The sequence below is a fragment of the Cetorhinus maximus genome, chromosome 1 (genome assembly GCF_964194155.1).
Source record: "Cetorhinus maximus chromosome 1, sCetMax3.hap1.1, whole genome shotgun sequence".
Lineage (NCBI taxonomy): Eukaryota > Metazoa > Chordata > Chondrichthyes > Lamniformes > Cetorhinidae > Cetorhinus > Cetorhinus maximus.
The window spans coordinates 89,885,808-89,906,726 of NC_135879.1; the positions used below are offsets into that span (position 1 = coordinate 89,885,808).

At 46.3% G+C, this 20,919-nt stretch overlaps 1 protein-coding gene across 2 annotated transcripts in view; it reads left to right on the top strand.

Annotated features, from left to right (window-relative positions):
• The window catches only part of anxa3a (annexin A3a), a 100,206-nt gene that overhangs the window by 71,300 nt on the left and 7,987 nt on the right, over window positions 1-20,919 (top strand). For both annotated transcript variants that reach the window (XM_078543608.1, XM_078543618.1), the window contains one exon: window positions 20,366-20,488. In XM_078543608.1, the coding sequence (XP_078399734.1) occupies window positions 20,366-20,488 (123 nt within the window). The remainder of the gene's footprint in view (window positions 1-20,365; window positions 20,489-20,919) is intronic.

Below are 20,919 nucleotides of genomic sequence, written 5' to 3' on the forward strand. Positions count from 1 at the left end.
CATTATACTGCATCTGCCATGCATTTGCCCACTCAGCTTTTCCAAATCACACTGAAGCATCTCTGCATCCTCCTCATAGCTCACCCTCCCACCCAGCTTTGTGTCATCTGAAAATTTGGAGATTTTACATTTAATTCCCTCATCTAAATCATTAATATATATTGTGAATAACTGAGGTCCCAGCACCGATTCCTGTGGTACCCCATTAGTCACTGCCTGCCATTCGGAAAAAGACCCATTTATTCCTACTCTTTGTTTCCTGTCTGCCAACCAGTTTTCTATCCATCTCAATACACTACCCCAAATCCCATGCGCTTTAATTTTACACACCAATCTCTTATGTGGGACTTTGTCGAAAGCCTTCTGAAAGTCCAAATAAATCACATCCACTGGCTCCCCCTTATCAAGTCTACTCGTTACATCCTCGAAAAATTCCAGTAGATTTGTCAAGCATGATTTCCCTTTCATAAATCCATGCTGACTCTGTCCGATTCTGCCACTGTTTTCCATGTGCTCAGCTATTAAATCTTTTATAATGGACTCTAGAATTTTCCCCACTACCGACGTCAGGCTGACTGGTCTATAATTCCCTGTTTTCTCTCTTCCTCCATTTTTAAATGGTGTGGTTACATTAGCTACCCTCCAATCTGTAGGAACTGTTCCAGAGTCTATAGAATCTCGGAAGATGACCACCAATGCATCCACTATTTTCTAGGGCCACTTCCTTCAGTACTCTGGGATGTAGATTATCTGGCCCCAGGGATTTATCGGCCTTCAATCCCATCAATTTCCCCAACACCATTTCCCTACTAATACTGATTTATTTCAGTTCCTTCCTCTCACTAAACCCTGTGTTCCCCAACATTTCAGGTATGTTATTAGTGTCCTCCTTTGTGAAGACAGAATGTGTTTAGTTGGTCAGCCATTTCTTTGTTCCCCATTATAAATTCCCCTGTTTCTGACTGTAAGGGATCTACATTTGTCTTCACCAATCTTTTTCTCTTCACATACCTGTAGAAACTTTTACAGTCAGTTTTTATGATCCCTAGTTGCCTAAAAAGGCATAGTGGGAGAGGGGGATTAAATGATCAATTTCTAACGTGAACAAGAAAGTAACAGCATTCTGGTTTTTTTATCCTAACTTTCACTACTAATTAAAGTTGAGTAGCAATATGACATCCTTGCAGAGGTGGCCACTGCCACCTGTCCTCCAAATATAATGTTGATGCAGTTACGGTGCTCCTCTAACGTTAGGTCCCACTGGTTTTGTAGGTAGACAATTTCAAAGATTCACAACTTCCTGAGTGAAGAGATTTCTCCTCATCTCAGTTCTAAATGATCGATCCCTTATCCTGAGGCTGTGCCCCTGTGGTTTAGACTCCCCAGCCAGGGAAAACAACCACTTAATGCCTACCCTGTCAAAGCCCATCAGAATCTTTCGAGTCTGTATGACCCTCAGAGCCATCCGGAGTCATATGGACTCGAAACGTTAACTCTGCTTCTCTCTCCACAGATGCTGCCAGACCGGCTGAGTTTTTCTAGCATTTTCTATTTTTATTCCAGATTTCCAGCATCTGCAATATTTTGCTTTTATCCCTTCAGAATCTTTTATGTTTCAATAAGATCACCTCTGATTCTTCTGAACTCTTGATAATATAGACCCAATTTACTCAGCCTGTCATCATAGGATAACCTCTCATCCCAGGAACCAGTCCAGTGAACCTTTGCTATACTGCCGCCAATGCAAGAATCGTTCCTTAAATATGAGAGATGAAGACTGGGCAAAGTGCTCTTGGTGTAATCTCGCAAAAGCCCAATATAATTGTAGCAACATTTCCTTATTTTATACTGCATTTCCCTTGCAATAAAGACCATCATGCCATTTACTTTCCTAATTGCTTTATGTATCTGTATGCTAACTTGCTATGTTCCTTTTACAAGTACACCAAAATCTTCCTGAACTTCAAAATTTTGAAGTTCCATACCTTTTAAAAAATATTCTGCTTTTCTATTCTTAAGACCAATGTGAAAACTCACATTTCCCCACATTATACTCCATCTGCCATTTTATTGCCTATTCACTTAACCTGTCTATGGGTGGAATTTTACAGCCTCTCCCACCGGCGGGATCTTCTGGATCTGCTGAAGTCAATGGAATTTTGAACCGCTTGCTGTATTTTCTGGCCCTGCCGCCGCCTCAACACGGCCATAAAATTCCACCCTATATCTCTTTGCAGCCTTTTTGTGTTATCCTCACAGCTTAAATTCCCACTTAGCTTTGTATCATCTGCAAACTTGGATACTTTACTCTTTGGTCTCTTCGTCTATGTCATTAATGTATGTTGTATGTAGCTGAGACGCCAGCACTGATCCTTGCAGCAATCCGTTAGTTACAACCGATGAACTTTAAAATGCCCCATCAATCCCTACACTCTGCTCTCTGTCCATTAACCAATCCTCCACCCACGCTAATATATTATGACCAACTCCATGAACCCTTATCATTCTTACTCACCTTTTGTGTAGCAGCTTATTAAATATCTTTTGGAAGTCCAGGTTTACTGCATCTACTGGCTCCCCTTTGTCTACCCTATTAGTTAAACCCTCAAAATACTTTAGTTTTTTTTGATGATCTCGGTAGAGATCAATAATAGGTTTATTATTTTTTAAAATCTGAAAACCCAGAATGAAGTCATAAGGTTTACAGTTTAAACTTAAAAAATTACTACACAAAAATCAAAGAACATGAACGCTGCTAACTACGCTTTATCTTAAGCAGTAAGTTACTATCTCTGCAGTAAAAGACATTACAAGTACAATGAACTCAGTTACTTATAATCTAAACTGGGAACTCCTTAAATCTGCTTTCCTTCTACTCCTCCAATAAACTCAAGTCAAATACTTATCAAAATTGGAAGATTAACTGCTTGGTCTCAGTATTGCTTTGAAGATTTGTATAAGGTTTGAAATTTCTTGGGTCTTCTGCCTACTTCCAACAAGATTGTCCCTGAATTTAATATTGCAACCACAGAAACTTAGTGAAACAAAATGAAAAATGTCTTAAAAATCACACCAACTCATAAAGACCTCATTGCGGGCCAACACAAAAGCACCAATGATAAACAATAATAAACTAAGGTGCCTTGTGTTTACGCTTTCGGGTGCTATATCTTGGGGCTGCCTCCTCGCTGGGAGTGGCATCTGAGAGAGCCTGCTGACTCTGCTGTCCTGTTGGCTTTGATGACCTTGTCGGTCGTCCTCTGGCTCATGGAGCCTCTGCTTGCCCCACCTGGGAGGGAGCTGCCAGTTCCACAGCTGGCATCTCCCCAGTGGTCGCAGCCTGATCGGATGCAACAGTCACTGGCAGAGGGGCGGAGGAGCTTCTGCCCTCATCCGGAGCGCCCTGAGAGGAGCCCGCAGAGACGCCAGGCAGCTGCTGTGCCGAGATGAGGTTGCTTCGGGCCTCCCTGCTCACCGTAGATGGATGGGCACTGAGCTGGGAAACTTGATGCCCAGACCATCTCCCACACTGGCATTGACCAGCTGAGGTCAATGCCGATGTGAGAGTTTGCTGGTTCGAGTGCATCCCCAGGAAGCCCTGATGGGTCTCCTGGAGGAGCCTCTCCACGAGAGTCGCCACTCTCCATGGAGGACGCATGGCACTCGGACATGAGGCTTATTGCTTCGGCGATAGTCCGTGCAGACTCCTCCACCATGGACACCAAGCCAAGCATAGCCTCATGTATCTCCTCCAGATGCTCCCGCACACCTGGATGTATTTCCTGTGCTTGCTGCATTGTGGACGACTCCAGAGGCACATCATCAGGCACCGACTGAGCATGTGTCTGGTCCCCTGCAGTCCTCCGCCATGGGCACTCTCTGTCTCTGCCAGCTCCTCAAGTGACTGTGAGGTGCCCTCACCGCCGTGCTCCAGGACACTCGCCGATGTTCTAATTCCCACTGAGGTGCTAGTATCTGCGCTGGTGCCTGCCTGGTGTGACGCTGGTGAGTCTGTGACTTCAGGCCCCTCAGATGTGAGAGGGGGCCCCTGTGCTGCTCCTCCTCCCGGCCCTGCTCCGCTGATGCTGAAAGGAAGGACAAGGACATTGGATCAGTTAACATGGAGACAATGTCAATGTGTATCCCTGTCCCCGGATCATTATGCACTCATGCTTCCATAAGCAATGGTCAAGCCATGTTGCAAACTTCAATCACTGAACATTCAGCACTGCCATGGCTGTTGGGAGAACAATGGTGACCTCACTGCTGGGCAAACATACCTGCCCGTGGCACCCCAGCTTCGCCGACATTGGTGGACCTGGGCACATGGCACCTTTCCAAATCTAGGGCCTCCTGCTCAAAGCGGCTGAGAATCGCTAACTGGGCCGGCCCTCTGCCAGTCCTCACCCGCTCGGCGGCATTATGTACATTCTTCTCCTGAAAAGGTGGGAAGAGCATTGATTAGTGCTACTTGTACCTGGATCCTCTTCGTGGACGGCCCACCCCAACCAGAGTGGGACATTGCAGGGCTCCAGTGTCTTCTCACCCCGCTGCTGCTGAACACTCACACAAAGATGCCAGGCCTGTCCCCCCCCACCCACCCCCTTGGCCAAATGCTGCCTACATCACATTAAGCACCACACGGTCTAACCTTCCATAGCAAGGAGGCGCAAGCACGTGGAGCGCAGAGGGCAGCAGATTGATCAGTGCCGCGCCACCTTGAAGCTCCCCTCCCAGCATGTCATCTCCCTGACTTTGACATGCTCTGGAGTTCCAGCACTGCGCCTAGGTGCAGCTCCTCCAGGCTGCCGCCAAAACAGTCATGTGGATCACAGTGTACCAATTGCTGTGGGGGCAGAACCCATCTCTTCACCACCCTCTCAGGGTGACCTCAGTATGGGCAATATCTGCCGGCCCACCCAGTGAAGGACACATGCCGTCAATGATTCAGTGCAGTCACTATACTCAGACTTGAAGGGGCGGGGGGGTCACCAGGGGAGAAAGCCTACCTGCTGGGTTAAGTGACCATTGCCACCATGGTACTCACCCTTCCTGAGTGCAACAGGTTGTTGAAGTGCTTGCGACACTGGACTCAGGTGCGCCGCACCACTTCGCGGGAGCTCACCACCTCTGCCACTTCCTCCCAGGCACGTTTGGTCATGTACGGGGGGCCTCCTCCTCCCATCCTTGGGTACCAGGACCTCCCGCCGTGCTGCCACCTCCTCGAGGAGGGCAGCAAGGCAATCATCAGAAAAATGAGGGACACAGTGCCCCATGCCCTACCTTCCTGTCTGGCCTGATCACCAGCAGTGCTCTGGGGAGCCCTTCCACTGGCCATAATTCGCAGCCTTGGAAAGGCTGCAGCAACTTTTTAAAACAGACCGCCGGGTCACCACTGGACCCGGTGGTCATTGCAGACCCACCACTGCCCACCCACTTTGGCTGTCCTCGGGAGCCACGATTCATGCTAGGCGGACCTTAATTGGCCCGCCCGCGTAAAATGGTGGCGTGCCCACTCCTGCTCCACCCCCCCGCCAGCCAGAAAATTCAGACCTATTTCTTAAAGGTTCCATCACCTCAAGATGAAATTTTTTTTCCCCCCAAAGTACATGGCCATCACAATTTGTCAAACATAATTTCTATGTTCACTCTGTCTGATCGTACTATGATTTTCTAAGTGCACTGTTAAGACATCTTTAATAATAGATTCCAGCAAGCAAATAATTGCATTCCATATTAAGTTTGAAAGCAACATACTTCAGTCCTAAAGAAGAACCTTGAACCTAAACAAAGCCAATTACATAGATATGAGAGGAAAGCTGATGTCATACCTTAACTCGCTGTTTTCTTTCTCCCTCCTTTCTTCAACAGCGGCAATACATTTGCTAACATCCAATCTTCTGGGACTGTTCTAGAATCTAGGGAATTTGGAAAAATCATAACAGTGCTCCACAATCTCTGTGGCTACCTCATTTAGAAATCTAGGGTGTTGTAACCCATCAGATCCTAGGAATTTGTTGGCGTTTAGTCCCTTAAGTTTATCCAATACTTTTTCTCTGCTGTTGTTAATTATCTTAAGACACTCTTATCAGTCCCTTTGTTACCCTCTATTTTTGGTATGTAATTTGCATGCTTAGCTGTGAAAGCAGACACAAAATATTTCTTCAATATCTTTGTCATTTTGTTTCCTATAATAAGTCATCCTATTTCTGCTTCTAGTGGACCAATGTTTTCTTTAGCTACTCTTTTGTATCTCCCTGTACAAGCTCTTACAATCCTTTTTTTACATACTTGGCTAATTTACTTTCATGTTCTATTTTTTTCCCCTTTTTATCAACTTTTGGTCACCCATTGCTGGTTTCTAAAACATTCCCACCATTTTAAGTCTCTTCTTTTAATCTAATACTATCCTTAACTTCCCTAGTAAGCCAAGGATGGATATCTCTTGCTGAGTTTTTGTTTTTTAATGAAATATATTTTTGGTGAACATTTTAAAATTGTTTCTTTAAATATTTCCTGCTAGTTTTTTTGCTGCTATACCTTTTAGTCTCTTTACCCAAATCAACTTTAGCCAGCTTTCATCGCATATCAATGTAATTGGCTTTGTTTAGGTTTAAGGTTCTTGTTTCGGACTGAAGTATGTTGCTTTCAAACTTAATATGGAATGCAATTATAGTATGACCACTTTTCCCAGAGGATCTTTTATTATGAAATTATGAATTGATCCTGTCTCATTACACAACACTAGATCTAAAATAGCTTTATCTCTAGTTAGTTCCACAAGTATTGTAACAGGAAACTGTCATGAAAGCTTTCTACAAACTCATCTCCCAGACTTCCTTTGCCAACTTGATTTGTCCAGTTCATATGAAAATTAAATTTCCCCACTATTATTACATTGCCTTTCTTACAAGCTCCAATTATTTCTTGCTTAATGGTCTGTCCAACAGTATAACTATTGCTCGGGTCCTATAAACTACACCCTCCAGCATCTGACCCTTGTTATTCCTAATCTCCACTCAAACTGATTATACTTTGTGATCTTTAGAGCCAAGATCCTTTCTCGCTAGTCCTGATGTTACCCTTTACTATCAGGATTACTCCTCTTCCTTTTCCATTCTGTCCGTCTGTTCACAGAATCATAGAATTGTTATGGTGTTGAAGAAGGCCATTTGGCCCATCATGTCTGCACTGGCTCTCCAAATGAGCATTATGACTCAGTGCCATTCTCTTTGCCTTTTCCCCATAACCCTGCACATTGGTTCTATTTAAATAATCATCTGATGCCCTCTTGAATGCCTCGATTGAACCTGCCTCCACCACACTTTCAGGTAGTGCATTCCAGACCCGAACCACTCGCTGTGTGAAAAAGTTTTTTCTAACATCGCATTTGCTTCTTTTGCAAATCACTTTAACCTGTGCCCTTTTGTTCTCAATCCTTTTACGAGCGGAAACAGTTTCTCCCTATCTATTTTGTCTAGCCCGCTCATGATCTTGAACACCTCTCTTCTTAGCTTTCTCCTCTCCAAGTTCTCCAATCTATCTTCATAACTGAAGTTTCTCAACACTGGAACCATTTTTATAAACCTCTTCTGCACTGTCTCCAATGCATTTACATCTGTCCTATTGTGTGGCCCCCAGAACTGTATACAATACTCCAGCTGAGGTCTAACTAGTGTCCTATACAAATTCAGTATAACCTCCTTGCTCTTGTACTCTATGCCCCTATTAATAAAAACAAAAAGCTAAAATATATAAAATATAATAAAGCCTAGGATAGTTTATGCTTTATTAACTGCTCTCTCCACTTGTCTTTCCACCTTTAATGACTTATGCACATGTACACCCAGGTCCCTCTGCTCCTGCACACGCTTTAGAGTTGTATCCCTTATTTTATATTGGCACTCCATGTTTTTCCTACCAGAATGAATCACCTCACACTTTTCTGCATTGAACTTCTTCTGCCGCCTATCTGCCCACTCCACCAATTTTTCTATGCCCTTTTGAAGTTCTACACTGTCCTCCTCACAGGTTACAATGCTTCCAAGTTTCGTATCATCCACAAACTTTGAAATTGTCCCGTGCACACCTAGGTCTAGATCATTAATATACATCAGGAAAAGCATGAGTCCCAATACCAAACCCTGGGAACTCCACTACAAACTTTCCTCCAGCCTGAAAAATGTCCATTCACCATTGCTAGCTGTTTCCTATTACTCGGTCAATTTTGTATCCACATTGCTACTGTCCCTTTTATTCCATCAGCTGTAACTTTTCTCACAAGTCTGTTATGCAACACTGTATTGAATGCCTTTTGGAAGTCCACGTACACCACATCAACAGCTTTACCCTTACCAACCCTCTCTGTTACCTCTTCAAAAAACCCCAGCAAGTTAGTTAAACATGAGTTCCCCTTAAGAAATCCATGCTGGCTCTTCCTAATCAACCACATATTTCCATATGACTACTAATTCTATCCAGAATAATTGTTTCTAGAACCTTCCTCACCACTGAAGTTAAACTGACTGGTCTGTAATTGCTGAGCTTATCCTTACAACCTTTTTTGAACAAGGGCATAATGTTTGCAATTCTCCGGCCCACTGGCACCTCATCTGAGTCTAAGGAAGACTGAAAGATTATGGCCAGTGCCCCTGCAATTTCCACCTTCACATCCTTCAATATCCTTGGATGCACTTCATCCAGTCCTGGTGCCTTGTCAACTTTAAGGGCACGATTTTTCCCTTGGTGTGCACGCGCACGCCTGACATGCCCGAGCATGAAATAAAGTGCATTGACATCGGCTGAGTGTGCCAACGTCAGTGCGCACTCTCACGATAGTTCGGTCAGCAGGCGCTGGCTGCGTGCCTGCCAACAATTAAAAGGCTTATTAAGGCCATTAAGTTACCAATTGAGCTGAATTTTTCACTGCCCATTCAACCTAACGGTTGACGGGCAGGCAAAAAGGCCAAGCGGCCTTTGCATTTTTTAAGAAACCTCATCCACGGGCGGAATGAGGTTTCCTAAAGCAAATAAAAATAAAATAAAATTCTTACACTTGAATTAAAAACATGTCCCGACAGTGAAGGAACGGCGATATATTTCCAAGTCAGGATGGTGAGTGGCTTGGAGGGGAACTTCCAGGTGATGGTGTTCCCATCTATCTGCTGCCCTTGTCCTTCTAGGTGGTAGTGGTCGTGGGTTTGGAAGGTGCTGTCTAAGGAGCCTTGGTGAGTTTCTGCAGTGCATCTTGTAGATGGTACACACTGATGCTACTGTGCGTCGGTGGCGGAGGGAGTGAATATTTGTGGATGTGGTGCCAATCAAGCGGACTGCATTGTCCTGGATGGTGCCCAGCTTCTTCAGTATTGTAGGAGCTGCACTCATCCAGGCAAGTAGGGAGTATTCCATCACATTCCTGACTTGTGCCTTGTAGATGGTGGACAGGTTTGGGGAGTCAGGTGGTGAGTTACCCGTTGCACGACTCCTGCTCTTTTAGCCACAGTATTTATATGGCTAGTCCAGTTCAGTTTCTGGTCAATGGTAACCCCCAGGATATTGATAGTGGGGGACTCAGTGATGGTAATGCCATTGAACATCAAGGGGCGATGATTGGATTCTCTCTTGTTGGAGATGGTCATTGCCTGACACTTATGTGGCGCGAATGTTACTTGCCACTTGTCAACCCAAGCCTGGATATTGTCCAGGTCTTGCTGCATTTAGACATGGACTGCTTCAGTATCTGAGGAGTTGTGAATGGTGCTGACCATTGTGCAATCATCAGTGAACATCCCCACTTCTGACCTTATGATGGAAGGAAGATCATTGATGAAGCAGCTGAAGATGGTTGTGCCTAGGACACTACCCTGAGGAATGCCTGAAGTGATGTCCTGTAGCTGAGATGACTGAACTCCAACAACCACAACCATCTTCCTTTGTGCTAGGTATGACTCCAGCCAGCGGAGAGTTTTCCCCCTGATTCCCATTGACTCCAGTTTTGCTAGGGCTCCTTGATGCCACACTCTGTCAATTGCTGCCTTGATGTCAAGGGCAGTCACTCTCACCTCACCTCAGGAGTTCAGCTTTTTTGTCCATGTTTGAACCAAGGCTGTAATGAGGTCAGGTGCTAAGTGGCCCTGGTGGAACCCAAACTGGGCATTAGTGAGCAGGTCATTGCTAAGCAGGTGCAGCTTGATAGCACTGATGATAACCCCTTCCATTACTTTACTGATGATCGAGAGTAGACTGATGGGGCAGTAATTGGCCGGGTTGGATTTGCCCTGCTTTTTGTGTACAGGACCTACCTGGGCAATTTTCCGCATAATCGGGTAGATGCCAGTGTTGTAGCTGTACTGGAACAGCTTGGCTAGGGGCGCAGCAAGTTCTGGGGCACAAGTCTTCAATGCTATTGCTGGAATGTTGTCAGGGCCCATAGCTTTTGCAGTATCCAGTGTCTTCAGCCGTTTCTTGATATCACGTGGAGTGAATCGAATTGGCTGAAGGCTGAGGAGTTCCGGAGGAGGCCGAGATGGATCATCCACTTGGCACTTCTGGCTGAAGATTGTTGCGAATGCTTCAACCTTATCTTTTGCACTGCTGTGCTAGGCTCCTCCATCATTGAGGGTGGACTTATTTGTGGAGCCACCTCCTCCAGTAAGTTGTTTAATTGTCCACCACCATTCATGACTGGATGTGGCAGGACTGCAGAGCTTATATCTGATCCGTTGGTTGTGGGATTGCTTAGTTCTTGCTACTTATGCTGTTTGGCACGCAAGTAGTCCAGTTAATAGCTTCACCAGGTTGACACCTTAATTTTAGGTATGCCTGGTGCTGCTCCTGACATGCCCTCCTGCACTCTTCATTGAACCAGGGTTGATCTCCTGGCTTGATGGTAATGGTAGAGTGTGGGAATATGCTGGGTTATGAAGTTACAGATTGTATTTGAGTACAATTCTGCTGCTGCTGATGGCCCAAAGCGCCTCATGGATGCCCAGTCTTGAGTTGCTAGATCTGTTCGAAATCTATCCCATTTAGCACGGTGGTAGTGCCATACAACATTATCGCGGGTATCCTCAATGTGAAGGCAGGACTTCGTCTCCTCAATGACTGTGCGATGGTCACTCCAACTGATACTTCCAACTGATACTGTCATGGATAGATGCATCTGCAGCAAGCAGGTTGGTGAAGATGAGGCCAAGTATGTTTTTCCCTTTTGTTGGTTCCCTCACCATCTGCCGCAGACCCAGTCTAGCAGCTATGTCATTTGGGACTTGGCCAGCTCGGTCAATAGTACTGCTAACGAACCACTTTTGGTGATGGACATTGAAGGCCCCCACCCAGAGAACATTCTGTGCCCTTGCCACCCTCTGTGCTTCCTCCAAGTGATGTTCAACATGGAGGAGCACTGATTCATCAGCTGAGGGAGTTCGATACCTATTTGGGTCTATTCCCCTCCTTTTACCACTCTTTTACTATTTATGTGCCTATAGAAGACTTTGGGATTCCCCTTTTTGTTGGCTGCCAGTTTTTTCTCATAATCCTTCTTTGCTTCTCTTATTCGCTTCTACACCTCCCCTCTGAGCCTTCTGCTTGGTTCTCAATTGTGTTTTCCACCTGACACTATTATAAGCACACTTTCTTTCTTTTTTATCTTAATTTCTAGCTCCTTTTTCATCCAGGGAGCTCTGGATTTGTTTGCTCTACCTTTCCCTTTTGAGGGAATATATCTTGACTCTGCCTAAACCATTTCTTCTTCGAAGGTAGCCCATTGTTCAGCAACAGGTTTTCCCGCCAACCTTTGGTTCCAATCTATCCGGCCCAGCTCCCTTCTTGCCCATTGAAGTTGGCTCTCCCCCAATTAATTATTCTCACTCTGGATTTCCCATTGTCCTTTTCTGCCATCATCCTAAGCCTTGCGATACAATGATCACTGTTGTGTAAATGTTCCCCCACTGACACTTCGGCCAGAATTTTCAGGTTGGCATGTGGGGGCAGGCCCGACACGGCGACATGTAAAATGACACGCGATATTTCGGAAGGCGGGTGCTATGAGTTGCAAGGCATGCCCGCCATTAATTAACGGGCCAGTTAAGGCCCTTGATGCAGCAATTGACAATGCTTTTTCGCACCCCATGCGATTTTCAGTATGTCGCACGGGCGCAATGGGCAGGTGGGTAGGCCAGATTTTTAAAAACCTCACCCCCAGGTGGGATAAGAGGGGTGAATGGGCTTACTGATGCGAGTTGTTAGCACATTAGTATTTAAACTTATTGCTACTTGCTTGTGTGAACAGGGCAACTTCAATTCTCTTCAGAGCTGCTTTGACAGAAATAACAGGCTTCAGTTGAGGACTCTGGAGGAATCATAGTACTTGGGGCCTTGCAAGTATCAGACAGCCTTCCCTTACCCTAGGAATGGGGATTGTGGTCTCCGCTGGAAGCATCTCCTCTGAGGAGGGCCAGAAGGGGGAGGAGGCCAGGAATCCATATTCAGCCTCCAGGGGAGCCACTTGTGGGAGGACAGGTGCAGGCACAAGGGGCGCAGGGCCAATAGGAAGTCCAAGGCAGAAGGGGCCGCAGAAGACGCCACTATCCTGCTGCCAGGGTATACAGGCGATGAAGCAGCTACCTCAACATGTCTGCGGTGCAGTGCCGAAGGAGGCTCTGTCTCTCAAGGGAGACAGTGACCTCCATCTGTCAGGTGATCGGCCCTGAGATCAGCTCCAACAGTGTGGGTGGATACCCCATGCCAGCGGCGCCCTCAACTTCTATGCCTCTGGCGCTTTCCAGGGTCGGCAGGTGAAGTCTCCCAGGCAGCTGTCCACAGTTGTGTCAAGCTGGTCACAGACTCTCTGTTCAGGCGTGCATTGACTTTCATTCACTACCGCTCGGAAGGGGCCAGCCAGGCAGAGTGAGCCGGAGGCTTTACAGTGATTGCTGGCTTCCCCCGCATCCAGAGTGCAATCGACTGCACACATGTGGCCATCAAGGCGACAGCGGGTCAGCCGGGTGCCTTCGTCAACACGAAGGGATTTCACTCCATGAACGTGCAGATAGTGTGTGACCACAGAATGCATATTCTGCAAGTCTGTGCAAGGTACCCAGGCAGCTCCCATGACGCATACATCCTAAGACAATCCTAGCTCTTCAGTGCTCCAGCCTGGCTGGAGGGTGACAAGGGCTATCCCCCCAAAAGGCGGCTCATGACGCCTCTCCGCCATCCAAGAACAGAGGCTGAGCAGTGGTACAATAGGAGCCATGCCTGCACAAGGGCCATGGTAGAGAGAACCATCAGTTTTCTCAAGATGTGCTTCCAATGCCTGGACCGTTCAGGGGGCGCAGTCCAATACCCCCCAGATGGTGTGTCACGGATAGTGGTTGCATGCTGCGCTCTCTACAATCTGGTGCTGGAAAGGGGGGATGCTGTGGAGGAAGAAGATGTAGATGCAGATGCTCTGGCTGCAGATGATGAGTCTAGTAGTGAGTCCAAGGATGAGCACGCACAGGATTAAACGCTGAGGGGATAGATGCTGACCTGGGCAACCTCCAGGGAGGCAGGGACACCTGGGAGGCTTTGATCCAACACTCCTTCAACTAGCCTACCAAAGATGAACCACCAACACATACCAGGGCTGCAGGCTCCATACTCGATACCTGTGAGTAACATTTGCCTGGTCAGGAACATTAACTATTGCCTTGTCAATAAAGCTCAATGACAAACAAGTCACTCATAACATCATGGGTTCCCCTTCACCTGCAGAACTAATGAAGAACCCAGAGGCTTGTTGAGAACCAAAACATTTAATGATTTCCAACTTGCATACAGAAATCAAAGTCCTTTAAAAGGCGTTGAACAACACACTTACTGAAAAACAACTGAAATGGGGGGGCAAAAGAAAACCACCAGTTATAAGCCCGTGGTGTGCCTAAGGTGATTTACGTTTATGTTTGCGGGTGCTATATCTAGGTGTTCCCCCCTCGTTGGCACTGGCATTTGAGCCAGCCTGCTCACTCTGCTGTCCTGTTGGCCTTGATGACCTTGGCGGCCATCCTTTGGCCCGTGGAGCCTGTGCTGGCCCTGACTGGGAGGGAGCAGCCAGGGGCATGGCTGGCATCTCCCCAGTTGCTGCAGCCTCATCAGATGCCACAGTCAATGGCAGAGGGACAGAGGAGCTGCAGCCATCATCCGGAACGCCCTGAGAGGAACCCACAGAGATGACAGGCAGCTCGCGCGCCAGCATGAGGTCACTTTGGACCTCCCTGCTCACAATTGATGGATGGACACCTAGTTGGGACACTGGGTACCCAATCCACCTCCCACACCGACACTGACCACCTGAGGTCAATGCCACTATGAGGGCTTGCTGGTCCGAGTGCATCCCCAGGAAGCCCTGATTGTTCTCCTAGAGGAGCTTCTCCATGAGAGTCGCCACTCTCTCCATAGAGGAGGCATTGCGCTTGGCCATGAGGATCATTGCATTGCTCATGGCCCGCATGGACTCCTCCATCACGGAGACCATGGCACACATTCCCTCTTGTATCTCCGCCAGATCCTCCCACAGACCCTGCTGGACTTCCAGCATCTGCTGCTTCAGGTACGACTCCAGAGGCTCATCATCAGCCACCGACTGAGCATGTTCCTGGTCCCCAGCATTCCTCTGACTGCCGGTGCCTTGGGCACTCTCTGCCTCCGCCTGCACCTCAACAGAGTGTGAAGTGCCCTCACTGCTGTGCACTGAGATACTAGCCAACGATCTCATCCCCACCAAGGTGCTGGTATCTGCGCTGGTGCCTGCCTGGCTGAGAGGGTGTGATGCTGGTGCGTTTATATCTTCTGGGCCCTCAGGGGTTAGCGGCAGTCTGTCAGCCTCCTGAGTCCGGGCGTCTCTCCAGTGAGGCTGAAAGGAAGAACAAGGACATTTGATTAGTAGAAGTCGTTACACTGTTAATGTGCATGTCTGGCACCCGGATCAGGATGCGCTCCTCCTTCCATTATCAATGGGCAACCCATGTTGGATGCTGAAATCAATGTACAGTCAGCAGTGAATGTTTGCACTGACAGACATTGTGACCTCACCGTGGCCGGTTGACCTGGGCGTATGGCACCTCTCCAGCTCGACAGCCTCCTGGTCGTATCTGGTCATGATGAGAAGTTGGGGCTACCCTCTGCCAGTCCACAGCTGCTCTGCATTATTGTGTACTGTCTTCTCCTGAAAGGAGAGAGGAACATTGATTAGCCCACCCTGTGCCTGCATTGCCATTGCAGCCTTGCCACCCCCACCTGAGTGAAACATTGCAGGGCTCATCCGATTCGTGACCCTGGAGCCGCCGTACACTCATTCCAAGCAGCCAGGGATGACCCCCTTGCCCAGATGCTGCCTCCATCACATTTGCCAGTCACACTCTAAGACCTTCCAAACACACGAGCACTACCACCTAGAAGGACAAGGGCAGCAGATAGATGGGTACACCGCCATCTGGAAGTTCCCCTCCAAGTCACTCAGCATTCTGACTTTGAAATGTTTCGGTGCTCCACCACTGTTGCTAGGTCAAAATCCTGGAACTCACCCCCAAACATTACTGTGGGTGTACCTGTACCACATGCAGCGCATGGGCACTAAATTCTGGCCTACCCAGCGAAGGTCACATTCAGTGAATGAATGAATACAAGAACAAAATTCTGAGTTGGGGGGCAACCTAACCGCTGTGATAAGTGACCCATGCCAACACGGTACTCACCCTTCCTGATTGCAAGAGGTCATTAAACCGCTTGCGGCACTGCACCCAGGTGCGTCGCATCATATTGTGAGAGCTGACCCTTTCTGCCACCTCCTCCCAGGCAAGTTTTTTTATGTGGGGAGGCCTCCTCCTCCCATCCCTTGGCACAAAGATCTTGCGGCGTGCTGCCACCTCCTCGAGTAGGGCAACAAGGCATTCATCTGCAAACCTTGGGGCCGACTGCCCCGCCGACCTGCCCTCCTGCCTGGCCTGCTCTCCAAGAATGCTATCCGACATCCTCCTGTCCGGCATCAGTGGCAGCCTATGGGCGGCTGCCTGCGCCATTTTTGAATAGTCTGCCAGTTCGCCCTTGGACCCGGTGGTCATTGGCCTCCTGCCGCGGCCCGCCCCTTCCCACTGATCTCGGGAACCGCGATTTACACTGGGTGGGCCTTAATTGGCCCGCCTGCGCAAAATGGCGACATGGAGCCAATTGCAGGCAGCGACCGGCTCCGCGCCTGCGCCCACTCCCACCCAGCACCCCCCACATAAGTAACATCCTGGCCTTGATCTACTTGGCCCACCTCATTTCCAAGAACCAGGTCTAGCAGTGCCTCCTTTTTTGTTGGACTGGACACACACTGCTGTAGAAAATTCTCCTGAACACAATCTAGGAACTCTTGCCCCTCTCTGCCCTTTACGCTATCACTATCCTAATCTATATTCAGGTAATTCAAGTCCCCCATTGTAATTACTCTGTAATTTACCAGCAGATTTGTTTCTCTACATTCTTCCCACTAGTTGGCGGCCTATGGACTACACCCGGCAATGTAATTGCACACTTTTTGTTCCTTAGCTCTAGCCAAATTGATTCTGTCCTTGAACCCTCTGGGACATCCTCTTTCTCCTGCACTGCAATGCTCCCCTTAACCAATACAGCCATCCTTTATCCTTTTCTTCCTGACCTATCTTTCCTGAACACCTAATATCCAGGAATATTTAACACCCAGTCCTGCCATTCCTTGAGTCAAGTCTCTGTTATTGCCATGACATCATAAATCCGCATGGCAATCTGTGCCTGTAACTCACCAATCTTATTTACTAAATTATGTGCATTCACATACATGCAGCATAACCGTGATTTAGTCTGCATTACTTTCTCCCTTACTCTGACTCCGCCTATTAACTTAATATTTTCTATTCTATTGCTATCTGTCTCTCCCAGTATTTTGTGCACCTGGGTGTTTCTCTCTAATATTCTCTCCTGGTTCCCACACCCCCGCAACAACACTAGCAAAATGCCCCACAAGGAACTCAGTCTTGGCTCAGATTCAGGTGCAACCTGTCCGGCTTGTAGAGGTGCCATCTCCTCTAGAGCTAGTCCCAGTGTCCCAGGAACAAAAGCCCCTCCCTCCTGCACCATCTTTCCAGCCACGCATTCATCTGCCTTATCCTCCTATTTCTGTACTCACTTGCACATGGCACTGGGAATAATCCGGAGATTACTACTTTTGAGGTCCTGCTTGCTAATTTTCTACCTAGCTCCCTAAATTCTGTCTGCAGGACATCATCCCACTTCCTACCTAAGTCATTGGTACAAATGTGGACCATGACCTCTGGCTGTTCACCCTCCCCCAAAGGAGTGTCCTGTAGCCGCTTGGTAATATCCTTGACCCTGGCGCCAGGGAGGCAAGATACCATCCTGGAGTCACGTCTACATCTGCAGAAATTCCTGTCTATTCCCCTAACTACTGAACATCCTATAACAATTACGCTTCCTTTCTTCTTCCTCCCCTCCTGTACAGCCGAGCCACTCGTGGTGCCACAAACTTGGCTCTGGCTGCACTCCTCTGAAGAACCAACACCCTCGACCAGTATCTAAAATGGAAAACTGATTAGCAAGCGGAGCCGCAGGGGACTCCTGCACTACCTGCCTGGTTCTCTTGGACTCCCTGGTGGTCACCCATTTTGCTCCATGCTCCTAACCTGCGATGAGACCACCTCTCTGAACATGCTATCCACAGAGCTTTCAGCCTCACGGATGCGCCACAGTGACTCCAGCCACCATTCAAGTTCCGAAACCCGGAGCTCAAGTTTCTGCAGCTGTCAGCGCTTGCTGCATGTGGTCATCTAGGTCACCAGTAGCCCATGACTTCCCACATATTACAGGACATGCATTCTACATGACCCAGCTACTCTGCCATGTCTTAACTTTACTTCCCTCGCATTAACTTTATTTTACTTTGGTTTACTTATATTACTGGCCCTAACTTCCCTTTATTTCTAGTGTTTCTTACTCAAATCCAAGTAGGTACTTCTTTAAAAAATAATAAACTTTTCTAATTTACAGTTATTTAAAGACACTCTCTAAGAACAGTTTCCTAACAACCAATGAACTTATGGTTTTCCTGTGATGTCACTGTTCGATTTTTTTTCAAACATAGCGCCAAAGTTGAGGTTTACACCCAGGGCCATTTCTGCTCAGCTGCTCCTGTTCCTGATTTAGAATAATTCCTGTATCTACCATACCTCTTTCCCCGCACACCGAATTACCACGGGAGCCTAATTCGCTACTCACTCAGTCTCCGGCTCAGCCCGGTGTAGTCGTCTGTCTCCTCTCGCGCCCCTTCAACATGTTATGTGTACTGCAATATTTATTTTCCAACCTTGTAACCATGATCATGTCTCTCTAATGGTGATTAGATCTGAACCATTTAGATCTATTTGTGCCATTGTTCGTTTTATCTTATTTTGAATGCTTCACGCATTCTTGTACCTGTCGCAATCACTCCTCTAAGTGCACTTGACTCTTATGTCCCTCCCTGTGCAATGTTCATTCTCTGTCCCAAATTATTGTTTCATGCTTTTTTGAAGTGATTTTTCCCTTGTATAAATTGCATGACTTGCTGTTCTGGCCCACCCTTGGAATGCAAATCTGCAAGAGGGCTTCTAAGATTCTTGGGTTTATTCCTTGTTTACACTCTTAAATCAATGCATTTTGGTTTAGCTTAAATGATTTTTGATATTAGTGTTGATTGTTTTAATCATACTTCAAGCATTTGATTGTTAGTCACACAAAATTAAGTTTGTTATTATTGGATTACTGCCATTTTGCTATATATATATGAGCTGGGAAATTTCTGTTGGCAATGTTATTTTATGAATGTTAACATGTACACATGAAATTCTTCTCTCTACAATTGAACAGAGCCATTAATCTATTTATCTAAAATGGAGTACTGCCTCCATTTATTGAGGAGAGAGGAATTTGACAGCAGCCCTCCAAGTGTCTGTTCGGAAACATGTCAACAGCAATTTTCAATATATATGTGGTCATTTGAAAATAATGCAGTGTGTGTGCCCAAGTGTATCATACTTAATGCCACTACTATAATGTCATATTAATCTTTTCATAATTCAGTTTAATTTATTTCTTTTTTTGTTTGTATTCATTATGCTCCTGCGTTGTAACTATTACTATCTAATTCAAAAATTCCAAAAATAAAGGGAATCCCTCTGATCTTGGGTAATAGCACAGGATGGACAGACGCAATCAGCAAGACAGTTTTAAATCCCACTGGATTTTCCTTTCCATTGGTTTCAATAAAATAAAGGAATAAATATCTATAAGGGTGTAAAGTATGTGTCCGATTTATGAGCACTCATTTTGCACTAAAGCCCAAGATCAATTTGAACTCTAAAAAAGAGAAGAGCCAAAGATGCAAGCTGGTATTCACTAATGCTGGAGATTAAAGATGCTTTAATCTTAAAGTTTAAAAACTTGGCTCATGCTGTTTGAAACTGGAGTCCTGAAATGGTGCAAACCTACTTCCTCCACAAAATGTTTAACTAATGTAAGCCCAGCTACAATTCTGCTGTTTATCTTGAATCACTACAAGATGAAAACTACTTTGCAGTAATACAGACCATGTGGACAGATAATGCATCCTGATAGGAGGCCCAGTGGACAGGACTCATTTCCATTCAGCTGGTGAGCTGAAAATCGGGTGACCCTGAAGCTGACTCAAGTCAAAAAAGATAGGTGAGGGAAGAGAAGTGGGAGTGGAGTTTGTTCTTAGGAAAGGGTGGACCCAGTGTGGCAGTGGATCAGATTATTTTTTGTGGAGCCAGGAGGAGTACCCCTGCTGCTCCAGCCCCAGGAGAATAAATGAAGATGTATCATCTGGGCTCACCTTCAACTGGACCAATTGATATGAGGTGGCAGGTGCACAATACACAGTACACACTGCCTTAAACTAGCACCAGCAGTCCTGTAGGACACCAATTTGAATATTGAAATAGCTAAGCCACATGGGCCCTCTGACTACTGAGAGTGTACCTTAGGGGAGAAATGGATGCCTGGGCAGTCAGTAGGAAAGGAGCAATTAAGTCAATCCTCACCATTTTCTAGCATACGTCCTCATTTATACCATGCTGAATGGTGTTGAACTAAAAGACACCATGATTTTAATGTGGTGAATTTAAAATTGCAAATTCCAGCATTCAGACAAGATCAATGGTGATCAACAAAGGATGCATGGTGTGCTTGTACAAAAGCAGTACATGCAAATATCCCATATATCTAAACTAACATTCACATTGTAATGCAACCAGTGACACTGATAAAGTAAGAGCATGGAATTCTTTTACAGCGTCTTGGCACTGATGAGAATGCTCTCTCAAGAATCATGGTCAGCAGGTCAGAAATTGACCTCTTGGATATTCAAGACGAGTATTTGAAATTGTATGGCAGATCCTTGTACGCTACTATCAAGGTAGGTCTGCAATCATTGACAGTAAATATAGCTCTTTTTCAACTGTTTTCCTTCTCAGTCTCTGTCTGTGAAGCCTCCTGTTTAGCTTCCATGTACTTCAGATGATACAATGGGGCTTTAGAATTCTCTAAGATCAGCAATTGAATGAACCGAATAAAACTTCAGAATGAATTCATTATCACTCACAATAATTCTGGGACATGAATGTAAATATGCTACAATGTTGGTCCTTTCTGTTTAAATTGTAAATAAGCATTGAGTCTTTTATAGCTCACAATGAGTGCTTCAGATAGCCAACAGCAAACTGCTGTAAGTGCATGCCAGGATTAATTTACTTCAGAGTCAAATGCTGTTTATTACTTTACTGAGAATTACAGTTCCTAACATAATTTCATTCAGTTCAGAATTTGATGATGGATTTGAGTAGGGCA